At 37.9% G+C, this 12875-nt stretch overlaps 1 protein-coding gene across 1 annotated transcript in view; it reads right to left on the bottom strand.

Annotated features, from left to right (window-relative positions):
* RAD51 (RAD51 recombinase) overlaps positions 1-12875 on the bottom strand; it is a 24132-nt gene extending 11257 nt beyond the window's left edge. Inside the window, exons 1-5 of the mRNA XM_079129026.1 lie at positions 12652-12875; positions 10305-10393; positions 8206-8343; positions 4954-5071; positions 3987-4078 (exon numbers count right to left, since the gene is read on the bottom strand). Coding sequence (XP_078985152.1) covers positions 3987-4078; positions 4954-5071; positions 8206-8343; positions 10305-10391 — 435 coding nt within the window. The 5' untranslated portion in view covers positions 10392-10393; positions 12652-12875. The remainder of the gene's footprint in view (positions 1-3986; positions 4079-4953; positions 5072-8205; positions 8344-10304; positions 10394-12651) is intronic.

Genomic DNA, 12875 nt, shown 5'->3' with positions numbered 1-12875 from the left:
TCAGTTTATGGTTGAGAGGAATATCTGATAACTTAATAAACGTCACAGGTTAGGATTTTATTTACAACTTTAGAGCACTAGCATGATACTTGATTTGCTACGGCAATGATGAATATTATGTACTGTGTCAATATTTATACTACATAGATCACTTTCAAAACAACATGGGGTGGATGTTGGGGATGTAGCTCAACAGAATAGCACTTGTTTAGCCTGAGGAAGCCCTAGTTTGATCCCCAGTACAACAAAAAAGCAGTCATTAAAACAACACAGGTACAACATTTCTATTAAAAAGGTCACACATCATGTTCAATGACCCATGTAAGGCTACCACCCTCTCCAACGCCTGGTTCTAGGTATCAAACCTAGGGCCTCTCATATGCTAGGCAAGTCTTCTACAACTGAGCTACATCCCCAAGGGGCAATACATTGTGTGGGTTTTTTTCTTTTTTGGTACTGGGGATTGAATCCAGGGGCTCTTTACCAATGAGCCACATCCTTAGCCCTTTTGATTTTGAGATAGATTCTCACTAAGTTGCCAAGGCTGGCCTTGAACTTGCAATTCTCTTCCCTCATCCTCCTGAGTTGCTGAGACTATAGGCATGTGCCACCATTTCCAGGTCCCATAGGGCAATATCTTAAACAGTGCTTTTTTCCTTTCAGCTATCAATTTTCTAATGGTGCTCAAGCAACTTTCACAGTTTATTATCACTTCTCAATACTTTCTTCTTATCCCCAAACTTCTCCTACATTATCAACTTCCTCTTTCTCAGAATTATTCATGTAAGAGGGCCAACAATGACATAGGCCTACTTGATACTGAAATCCCAACTTGGCTGTCTCATAACATATGTTGAAATTTTGGTTTGCAAAGAAAAGATCAGTGGTGTGGGCTAGGGTTGTAGCTCAGTCGTACAGTGCTTGCCTAGCATGTGTGAGGCACTGGGTTCAATCCTCAGCACCACACAAAAATAAATAAAATATATTGTGTCCATCTAAAACTAAAAACATTAAAAAAAATCAGTGGAGCAATCAAAGAAACAAACAATAAAATGGTAAATGAGAAAGGTAAATGATAAGAAAACAAAACTATCAAGCTGGTTTGTTTGATGTCAGGTAAACTTATTCACAAAGAACCAGAATATTCTTCTAACATAACAAACGCATTCACCATCTCAAGAAAGTGGTGACCCATGCCAGGGCATGGTGAAACATGCCTGTAATCCCAGTGACTTGGGAGGCCAAAGCAGGAGGATCTCAAATTCAAGGGAAGACTCACCAACTTAGTGAGACTGTCTCAAAATAAAAAGAACTGGGGATGTAGCTCAGTGGTAAAGTGCCCCTGAGTTCAATCCCCAGTACTGCAAACAAAAAAACAAACAAAAATTTTCTTTGAATTATCTAGAATGATGATAAAGTCTCAAATATTTTAACACAAGAATTGGTCAAAATGGGAATAGTCCAGATTCTAAGGTACTTGGACTGACCCACTCCCAGGACATACTCTTAAAGTCAGAGAGCGTGAAGATGACCTATTCAGGAAAGAAAAAAGGTACCACTAAATACTATTTGTAACTGTTAACAGGGAAGTTTGTTAGCTTTCTCTTCTATATGCTACACTCTCTCTTGTAGATATTTCATTTCCATAAAGTTCACTGTTACTTCTCTACATGACTTGGTTCCATACTTCTCAATCCTGGTAGATTAAATGAGTACAGTGGTACATGCCTGCAGTCCTGGTTGCTTGGGAAACTAAGGCAAAGAATCACTTGAGTACGGAATTTCCAAGTCAGCCTACGTAGTGCACTGAAGACCCTGACTCAAATACAAAGAACCCCTGCTATATATTTTCACTTGGGTTTTTATGGTTACCTCCGACCCACTGTCTCTAAACTTGAACTCATATTTCCATAAAAACTCACCAGGTGAATTCTTTTAATAATCTTAGATCAACTTCCTCAGATCTAGTCTTTCCTTTTAACAGATTGCTATCAGAATATTTCTGGAAGTTTTATTTTCCTATTAAAAAACTTGGAATATTCCCAACCCTTTACAGAACCAAGTTTAAATTTCATTAGAAGGGTTTTTTTTTTGTGGTGCTAGGGATTGAACCAAGGGCTTACACATGCTAAGCACATACCCTACCATAAGCTGTATCCCCAGCCCAATTTTATACTTTGTACCTCTCCAATGAAGACCTAAGACCTTGATTTCTCTCTCCACTCCCCAAAGAATTGGGGATTGAGCCCAGTGAGTACTCAACCACCAATCTATATCTCCAACCCTTTTAATTTAAGACAGCAGTGCGAGGGGTGTGTGGGGGGTGTCTCACTATGTTGTCTAGGCTGGCTTCAATTTGTCATCTTCCTGCCTCAGCCTCCCAAGTAGCTGGAAATACAGGCATGCACCACCAAGCCCCACTTTGATATATCTTTGTAAGGTTCATATCCTACATTGTTCTACATAAATGCTAAACAGGCTATATGTGAACAGATTTATATAATGTCGTTTTGCCTGTATTGTTTATTCCATTCAATACAGTTAAAAGCTTTTAATTTCTTTACCTCCCAAATTTTGTATGCTTTAGGGGTCTAGTCCAATAACTATCTATCCTTCTTTCTTTCTTTTTTTGGTACCAGGGATTGAACCCAGAGGCACTTAACCACTGAGCCACATCCTCGGCCCTTTTTATTTTGAGACAGGGTCTCACCAAGTCTTGCTTAAGTGGCTGAAGCTGGCTTTGAACTTGTGATCCTCCTGCCTGAGTCTCCCAGGCCACTAGGATTATAGACATGCGCCACCTTACCCAGCTTCTAATATCTTTCTTTATGAAGATACACACTCTGATTACTGTAAAGCAATCCTTCCTTCTCCTTTAAACAGTTGAACTATTTCCTCTGTATCATTTATTTTACAGTATGTCAGGCATGCCTTAGGACTTCTATAATCTCCATCCATTCAAACACTATTGAATGCTTACTGAATAACAAGTAATGACTTAGCATCTAGCAACACAGCAGGGAACAAGCTAGTTATAGGCTCTACCCTTACAAAGGTTTTAATGCTCTCAAGTCTAGTTTGATCCCTGTATTTATTACTTAAATGCAAAATATTAAGCAATTGTTTAACCCAGTGTTTATGTTCCCATCCATCCATGAATGAGAGTATAAGTAAAGGAAAAACAGGAAAGATTTTCCTAATAGAGGAAATATTGGGCATATTTGTATTCTGATGAAGATAATCTAAGAGAAATTGAACAGAAGCAGAGTCTGAGAGGATGGCAACAAGATGGTAATCAGATCGCACTGTTAGGGATGAGCTATTGAGAGGAAAAGGGACATACGTCCATCACAGTTTGAGATAAAAATGGGTAAAAATATAGCTGGATTTATAGATTTGGTGTCAAAAGCAGATTAGATCATTGGCTCAGTGTGAGGGCTGAAAGAAACATGAAAGTATGAGAAGGACCAAGTATGAGATCAAGTTTAGGAGAGCATACCTAACCGGAGAAATTCAGTAGATTAGCCAAACAGTACTGAATGCTAATCCAAAATTTGTCATTTTGAATTTAAAGTGAAATCAGTCAGCTTTATGGTATGATTTTTCTTCAGTATGATTCAGTGAATAATTTGGGCTCAAATATAGAGAAATGGGGTTCATCTAAGGTTGGCATCTCTTCAAGTGGATATAAAAGTTGAGATTTTTCTAAAGGAATTACTTTAATGATCAACCATAGAAGGAAGACTAATGAAAAAAAAAGGGCAGGTAAATCCAGGAGATGCCTAAGGGATAAGAAAGTATTTGAAATCAGTGATATGGAAGTTTCTATGAAGTGGAAGATTTGCAGTAGGAATCAATCTTCCAACTAGTTATAGGAGTCCTGAGAACAGAGAAAGTCCCTTTTATGTCTGTCCTAACAGATGGTTCTGAATATATAAGCCAACTAATCCTTGTTAATTTAATTAGCTAGGGTCCCAACAGCTCACCTGGCATGTTACAGCTAGTGTATGACAGATCTGGGTCTTCCCAGTTCGGAATTCCCCAAACATCTCTGTGATGGATCCAGTTTCTATTCCACCTAAAAGCAATAAGAAGCACTTCTCAGAACAATAAAATGTCTAGAAACTATAAAGAAATGTTAGGAATGTTCTTGGAGCTCATCAGAAAGATGTTTACATAACTTAGAAATTGAGATTTCAATAAGCAGTGACTTGTTAAACTTATTTTGAAGTAACCATAGATCATAGAGTTGTAAAGAAACAAAGAAATGTACAGGGAGGTTCTGTGTATTCTTCATCTATAGCATCTTTTTTTCCCTTTGGTACCAGAAATTGAACTCGGAGGCACTCAATCACTGAGACACAATCCCAGCCCTATTTTGTATTATATTTAGAGATAGAGTCTCACTTGGATTCAATTCCTATAACTACCACTGCTTTTAATTAGTCAGCAAATTTTCAACCCTATGGTAGAATAGGTCATAATTAGTTTTATTCCTTAAGCAGAGGAAGCTTATTCTCTGAATGTAGTATTAAATAGATTAAATTATTTAACTTGAAGATAATTTTAGGGCCTGGGGGTGTAGCTCAGCAGTAGAGGGCTTGCCTACACATGTGAAGCACTGGGTTTGATCCTTAGCACTGCATAAAAATGAATAAAGGTATTATGTTCATCTACAACTAAAAAAACAAAAACATAATTTTAGTATAAGTCAAATCCCACCCTAGCAGTCTTAATTCTTTGGTGTAGACACTTCCCCTTAACTCTTAATCATATCTAACATGTAAATCCTGCTTAAATATTTTAGTTTTGTTCTATAACCTGCATGCTTTGCTAATCAGTTTAGAACATGGGTTAAAAAATTGATATTAGCTCAGTTGGTAGAGTGCTTGCCTTGCATGCACAAAGTCCTGGGTTCAATCCCCAGCACACACACCAAAAAATTGATATTACCTTGAAGTAGTTTGTCAAGCTCTTTGGAGCCAGTAGTAATCTGTATGATCTCTGACCGCCTTTGGTGGAATTCAGTTGCAGTGGTGAAACCCATTGGAACTAATTTAGCTGCTTCGGCCTGAGAAAATGAAGGAATGTTAAACCAACCAAATAATAACACTGATCTGGAAAGTTTGTGATCAACAGTGCTAGAATACAAGTCCTTCTCTGAGATTTCAGTGTTACCAATGCTGTCTTTCAAAGGTTTCAACTGTCAAATTCAAATGAATTATTTTTAATATGTTCCCAGTTTCAAAATCATGTCTCATTTTACCTTGCTTTATATCTAAATATCTTTCCTTTTCTTTTGCATTCTTTGACTTTATCCTTTGTCAAGTTTTCCCAGTCTCTCAAACTTATGAATTCTATGGAGTCTGCCTTTTAACTTGAAGGTCTTCATTCCTGGGGTGAATTCACCAACAAAGAATCTGACATCTTCTGGAAAAATTACTTCATTCACAATATCCTTCTCTCTCAATCATTTTGATTTATATGCTTAAAATGGATTTTCTTACTTAAAGTCTCAATTTCAAACACATTAGGGGATTTGGAAGGAATAGCCAGGGTGACTGAACAAATCTTCTTTTTGTGTATGTATGTGGTGCCGGGGATTAAACCCAGGGCCTCACGAGGCATGCTAGGCAAGTGCTCTACCACTGAGTTTAGTCTCCATCCCTGAAAAAATTATCTTTAACATTAAAAAGCAAATAACACAATATGCATCTTTAGGAACCAGGAATTCACAACATAAAATATCTGAAATCAAACCAGACACATATGTCTACATCATTTTGCATATCTCAATTTACTTATTTTAGGTTCACATTTATGTGTTCCCAGAGCAAAGAACTGATATCATTCCTGAAACTAAGATATGACCATAAGTAAGATCCTATCAGCTTTTGTTCAGTCATGAAAACTGATGCCCAGAAGGTGATAGCAAATAGATTTTGGAGACCTCTACTGGCATAGTTTAGTCAAATCACAGTATGTGTATTTCTTTTCATGGTGCTAGGGATCGAATCTAGGGCAGAGTGCATGCTAGGCAAGTGTTCTACCGCAGAGCCACATCTCCAGCCAAAATCAATCTTTGAACAAAGTATTACAGACTCAGAATTTTTAGTTGTTGGTGGACCTTTATTTTGACTTTATTTATATGCGGTGCTGAGAATCGAACCCAGGGCCTCACATGTGCCAGGCAAGTGCTCTACCACTAAGCCACAACCATAGTTCAGAATTCTTATTTATAATTAAGCCACCACTTCAACATTTGATTGAATAATCTAATAAATAACTTCATACTTACATAGATAGCAACATCTCACTCTTAGGACTTAAATTAGTAAGTACTTATTTTTTTTTAGCTCTGAGTAAATTTTACAGATTGATACTAAATAAATATCTAGAGTGATAGTTTTGCTAGTGTTTAAAAACTCAAAAGCTCTTAGTTTAAGAATATACAATAAGGGTTGGGGTTTTGGCTCAGTGGTATAGCACTTGTCTGGCATGTGTGAGGCCCTGAGTTTGATACTCAGCATTACATATAAATAAATACATAAAATAAAAGATCCACTGACAATCTAAAAAAAAAAAATTAAAAATAAAATAAAGGTATTGGGTCCATCTACAATTAAAATATATATATTAAAATATATACAATGAAATGTAGATGAGGAAGGGTTAGAGTACAAGAAAATAAAAATAACTGAATTCTGATCTTAGTTCTGTTATCATCTGCATGACCTTGGCTCAATAAATAAACCGTGTTTAAGTTTCTTTATCTATAAAGCAGCAATATTGGCCCTACTTATCATCTTTCTCAGTATCGTTAAAAAGGCAAAATGAGAATATGTGAAAGAGAAGGGATTTCAAAAACTAAAGTGCTGCTTGGGCATGGTGGCACATGCCTGTGATCCCGGCAGCTTGGGAGACTGAGGCAGGAGGATCTTGAGTTCAAAGTCAGCCTCAGCAAAAGCAAGGCCCTAAGCAACTCAGTGAGACTGTCTCTAAATAAAATACAAAAAAATAGGTCTGGGAATGTGGTTCAGTGGTTGAGTGCTGGAGTTTAATCCTTGGTACCCTCAACCCCCCAAAAAACTAAAGCATTATAAAATAAAAGGGATTATTATATTAGCACCTCATAATCAGTTAAGCCAGTAAAATTACTTTTATATTTATTACAGCAAAAAAAAAGCATGATTTGAAATCACATTCTCATTATTAAAGATCTTATCTACAATAAAAATTAACTGATAGATTATACATAGTAAAATCAATACAGGATTTTAATATTTAAGCCATAAAAACAGCTTTTCTACTTGAAAGCAAGACATGCTCATTAAAGAAAACATAGAGGCTTCAGAAAATTGAGGCAAAAAATTTGGGGTATAGCGACAGTAGTAGGGAACATATTTAGACTAAGTAAGGCCCTGGGTATAATTCCCAGCATATGTATGTACCTACACACAAAATTGCTCATATTCTTACCATCCAGAAATAACAATGCTAATATTTTAGTGTCTTTATCCCCAGTATATGTTCTAAACACAAATTTATAAATACAGTTGAAAAATTAAAAAATCAAATATACATATTTTCGTTCACCTTTCTTATATCAAGAACATTTATTTTTAAAAAAGTTTTGTTATAGGTAGGCAAAACACCTTTAGTTTATTAATTAATTAATTTATTTAATATGATGCTGAGGATTGAACTCAGTGCCTCACATGTGCTGGGTGAGTACTCTATCACTGAGCCACAACCCCAGCCCCCAAGAACATTAATATTCTTCTCAAATGTTTTAATATCTGGCTACTGAATGATCTTTTCTATTGTGGTCCTAGGGATTGAACTCAAAGGTGCTCTACCACTGAGTTACACGCCTCTTAAAATTTCTCACTAAATTGTGATCGTTCCGCCTCAGTTACCCAAGTTGCTGGGATTACAGTCATATACCACCATACCCACTGAATGAATATATTTCTAAGATATGGAATCATAATATCTAAAAAGACAAGGTATAGTAGGATTTAAATCTAATTTCATGATATTGAAATTTATTCGAGGAGGCAAATACAAAGGTAAGCAACTGGAAACCGAAGGGGACCAGGATGAAGGGAAGGATGAGGATGGAAAGAGGAAGACTACCTTTCACTATTTACTCTTTTATACTGTTCCCACTAATGCCTCCCTAGGTCACAGAGCTGAACTTACCAGAATTTTATCAGCTTTGGCTTCACTAATTCCTTTAATATTTATTAGTTCCTTCTTCGGTGCATAGGCAACAGCCTCCACAGTATGGAATCCAGCTTCTTCTAATTTCTTCACATCATTGGCATTTATACCACATTGCTACAAGTAAAATCATGGATAAATTTGTTTCAGTTCTCTCATCTGTTTATAAGTTTAATGTGTATACTATATAACCTATCTAATTCAGTTTTTTTTTTTTTTTTTTTTTGGGGGGGGGATACCAGGGATTGAACCCAGGGGGGCTTAACTGCTGAGCCACATCCCCAGCCCTTTTTATAATTTTATTTAGAGACAAGGTCTTGTTCAGTTGCTTAGGATCGCACTAAATTGCCAAGGCTGGTTTTGAACTCACAATCCTCCTGCCTCAGCCTCCCAAACTTCTAGGATTACAGACATGCATCACCACGCCCAGTTTAATTCAGAGGTATTTAAAGCAATGTAATTAATACAAAAGATCTGAAAAGTGTGACCTACATATGATCCATTAAATTGCAAATTATCAACTTTCTCATCATCAAAACCAGTCATTTAAACTAGCACTAGACAATCATCAAGAACACAAACAAGAAAAAATATGAGAGCCAACTGTAGGGGCACACCTGTAATCCCAGTAACTTGAGAGGCTGACAAGTTTGAGGAGTGTCTCAGGAAGTCAGAAAGGCCCTAACCAACTTAGGAAGATCCTGTCTCAAAATAACAATATTGAAGGGATATAGCTCATGGCACAGCATCCCCCAGAGATACAATCCCTGGTTCAAAAAAAGAAAAAAGGAATAAATGCTGGAAAAGATGTGGAGAAAAGGAAAGGTTTTACATTGTTGGTGGAATTGTAAATTACTATGGAGATCAGTATGGAGGTTCCTCAAAAGACTAGGAATGGTGACACAGGCCCATAATCCGAAGCTGAAGCAGGAGGATCACAAGTTCAAGGCCAGCCTCAGCAATTTAGCAAGGCCCTGAGCAGCTTAGCAAGACCTGTCTCAGAAAAAAAAAAAAAAAAAAAAAAAAAGAATGGGAAAAACTATTTTTGGTCACTAAACACTACCATTTTTTATGCCACTTCTTCAAGTGAACCACCAAAAGGGACTTCTTTCTCCCTATTTAGAAGGTCAGATTTGGTTTCATTAGCCACCAAAACAATGGTTTCCAAGAGCATGAATTAGTGGAGGGATGTGTTTGTATGTGGGGTCCAGGGAGGCTTCAGGAGAAGGGAAAGATTAGTGTTTGTCAACAGAAACCATATCTGGTAGTAATGCTTACGCAGTAACATGTGGGAGTGTAAGGATGCTCAAGGCACCAAAAGTTATGACTCTGAATACTCAAATGTTTATCAGAAACCAACTTAAGTAATCTCTAGAGTTCTAAAGCTTAGTTGGAGATGGGAGGATTATGCAAAAGGAGACAGAAAAATCAAAAGCTTTCCCTCCTACTACTTTCAACCCAAATCAGCTACAATGGGTTAAAATACTGCAAAACCCCAGCTCTGGTGCTTGATGTTCTTAGGCAGTCACAAATTTGAGTTTGGCTCCTATACCTTACCAATCCCACACTCTTCTTCCTGCCTATGATAGCACAGAAACTTCAGCAGAGATCTGGGTGAACAGATCTCCCTGCATAACCAGTCCAGGTCACCATAACTCCTGGACAACACTTTCATACTTAATGTAAGCAGTACTGAGATTACACCATAGGATTCTAGCCTCAGTTTCTGAAAATCCAGCTCTGAGAAAGAAAAACAATAAAATATGAAGATTTGGTCCAAAATGTTTAGCAATAATATTAAACCTTTCCACAGTATTCTTTCTTTTTTTGTACTGGGGATTGAACCTAGGGGTACTTAACCCCTGAGTAAATCTCCGGTCCTTTTTATTTTAAAATTTGAAACAGGGTCTCCCTAAATTCCTGGGATTACAAGCACGATTCTTGATAACCTCTGAAAACTCTAATCTGGGATCTGACCTTAGGAATATACCTACAATTTTATGTAAAGGTTGCTATTCCCCATTAGGTAGAATCTAGGTACAGCATTACAATTAAAGAACTAGAAACTATGAACATACCTCTAACCGTGAAACAGGTTGTGGGCCAAAGCTTTCTTCCTCCACTGAAGTATCTGCGTTTGCTTCAAGCTGCATCTGCACAGCCATTACTGAAAAAAACAGATGGCCAACAGTATGAACACTAGAGAAATACTGTGGGGGTAAGTAAAGAGCTGCAAAGTTAGTTTTGTAACTAATCTTTGAAGAATTACTGCTGGCCTCCCTATTTGCAGGTTCCACAGGGAGAATTTAACCAACTATGGGTTGACTGAGCCTTCCAAGTAACTGGGATGATAGCTGAGCATCACCATGTGGGTATCACAATAAGGCTACTAAGACAGTTATATGATACTCAGCTTGAAAAGAATTGAGAACAAAAAACATTAAATTATCTTCAAGGTGTATTAATAAAAGTGTGCAAGTCTTTATGTCCACAAGAATAAATGGGCTTAAATCACATAAAAAACTGGGTGCTATAATCCACTTTGGTAGGCTAAGGCAGGAGGATCTCAAGCTTGAGGCCAGCCAGAGCAACTGAGACCCTGGCTGGGGATGTAGCTCAGTGGTAGGGCGCCCCTGGGTTCAACCATGAGTGGTGGTGAGGATCAAATCAAAAGAATCTGGACAAGGGCTGGGGGATATAGCTCAGTGGTAGAGCACCTCCTGAGCACTCAGAAAGAAAGAAAAGAATCTGGGACTGGGGTTGTGGCTCAGTGGTAGAGTGCTTGCCTAACATGCATGAGGTCCTGGGTTCAATTCTCAGCACCACATAAAAATAAATAAATAAATAAAGGTATTGTGTCCACCTACAACTAAAAATTAAAAAAAAAGAAAAAAAGAAAAGAAAGAAAAGAATCTGGACAAATATGAGGACAAATTTAACCCCAAAGATAACAGAAACGCCACTCTTGGAAGTCTTGACAGAAGAGAGAAGATAGAATGTCATTTATTCTTGATTGGTTTAGGTACTTATCTCTTAGATGGCAGATTTAACATACTGTGAATTGATAATTCCATATCAGAATCATTGAAATGCAATTTAAGTATCTCCTTTATAATTTAATGAAAAAGACAGCACTGCAGAATAATATGGAAAGGATGGTCTATTTAATAGTGTTTAATAAATAGTGTTGAGTAGATAGCCTTGGAGAATAAAATGAATTTGATACATCTTTCATACCCACAAGGGGAAAACAGATTTTATATTTAAATGTAAGAGGTAAAAGAAAAGTTTTCAGAATATAAGAATACTTTTACAACCTTAGGATGGATAACGATTTCTTGAACTGGATAAGTAATGCAACAACCAAAACGAAAAAAATACTAAATTTAAATTTAGAACGTCTATTTACCAAAAGAAACCATATTAATAGCATGAAGAATCAATCACAGTAAAAGTATTTGCCACATAGATTGATAACCAGAATAAAAAGAACTCCTTCAAATTTGTAAAGACAGAAAACCCAAGAGAAAAAACGACAAAAGATTTGAACAAGTATTTCACAACAGAAGATACCCAAATGTCCAAGAAACACATGAACAAATACTCAACATCATCAGTAATCAGGAAAATTAAAACCACAATGAGATATTACTGGATACCCACCAGAAGAGTGGAAAATTAAAAAGACAAATAGCGACTTTTGACAAACATGTGGAACAGCTAAACACTCAACACTCTTGGTGTATTCAAAAACAGGCTAAGTTAATGGTGTTAGAAATCAAAATACAACATAAGGAGGTCCAAAGAAGGCTTCTGGGTTTTTTTTTTTTTTTTTTTTTTTTTTTGCTGGTGCTGGGGATTAATCCAAGCCTTTACTGGGATAGCGAGCCATCTACCAGTGAGCTATATCCCCAGCCCCAGGTTTCTATGTCTTGACCTGAGTGGTGACTACATAATCATTTTGTATCAATTCACGGAGCTGCATACCCTTATGATTTATACACTCTCACAAAAACCAAACCTCACTTCGGATCATTCCCCAGGCATTACATGAACCATCAACAGTTTCCCATATTAGACGATGAAAACATCTTTTTGGCAGCTGGAGGTCGGTACTTCATAGGCAAAACTTGAGGAATTCAGAAACCTCTGCTGTAAGATTAATCAGCTGTGAGTATCTCTCTCTGGATCTCAGCTTCCTAGCTCAAGCCCATCAAATGTGGGCCGGGTTTGAAGCTCTGAAAACTTGGGTCCGTTTCTTTTTTCTCCACAACGAGCTCTGAGGGTCGGTTGGGCCCCGGCATGTCCCTCCCCGCCATCTTCGGGTTTCTCGGCGCAGAGGGGCCCCAAGAGTCGGCTGCGGGAGCACGGACCAGGTCAGCATCAGCCCGGGTTCTAGGAGTCCCGACTGAGCCTTAAACTCACCTGGGCCTGCTGCAGCGCTGCTCGGTGAGGCGGGCCGCGCGCTCCGACTTCAGTCCACTGCTCTCGCTCCACTTCTCAACCCACTTACTCCGCCTTCTGTGCACAACCCTAGCGAGTTTCAGTACCCAACCACGCGCTTCCGAAGGCGCCTCAGGGTCCTCAGGCCTGGGTCTCCAGCTGCCCTCCGCGTCCCGCGACTTTCAGAAATCCCGCCAAAGCCTCTC

Source organism: Sciurus vulgaris (genome assembly GCF_902686455.1).
Source record: "Sciurus vulgaris genome assembly, chromosome: 2".
In the NCBI taxonomy this organism is placed as follows: domain Eukaryota; kingdom Metazoa; phylum Chordata; class Mammalia; order Rodentia; family Sciuridae; genus Sciurus; species Sciurus vulgaris.
The sequence above is the reverse complement of the archived record's forward strand: the minus strand, read 5'-3'. Positions and strand labels throughout refer to the sequence as shown.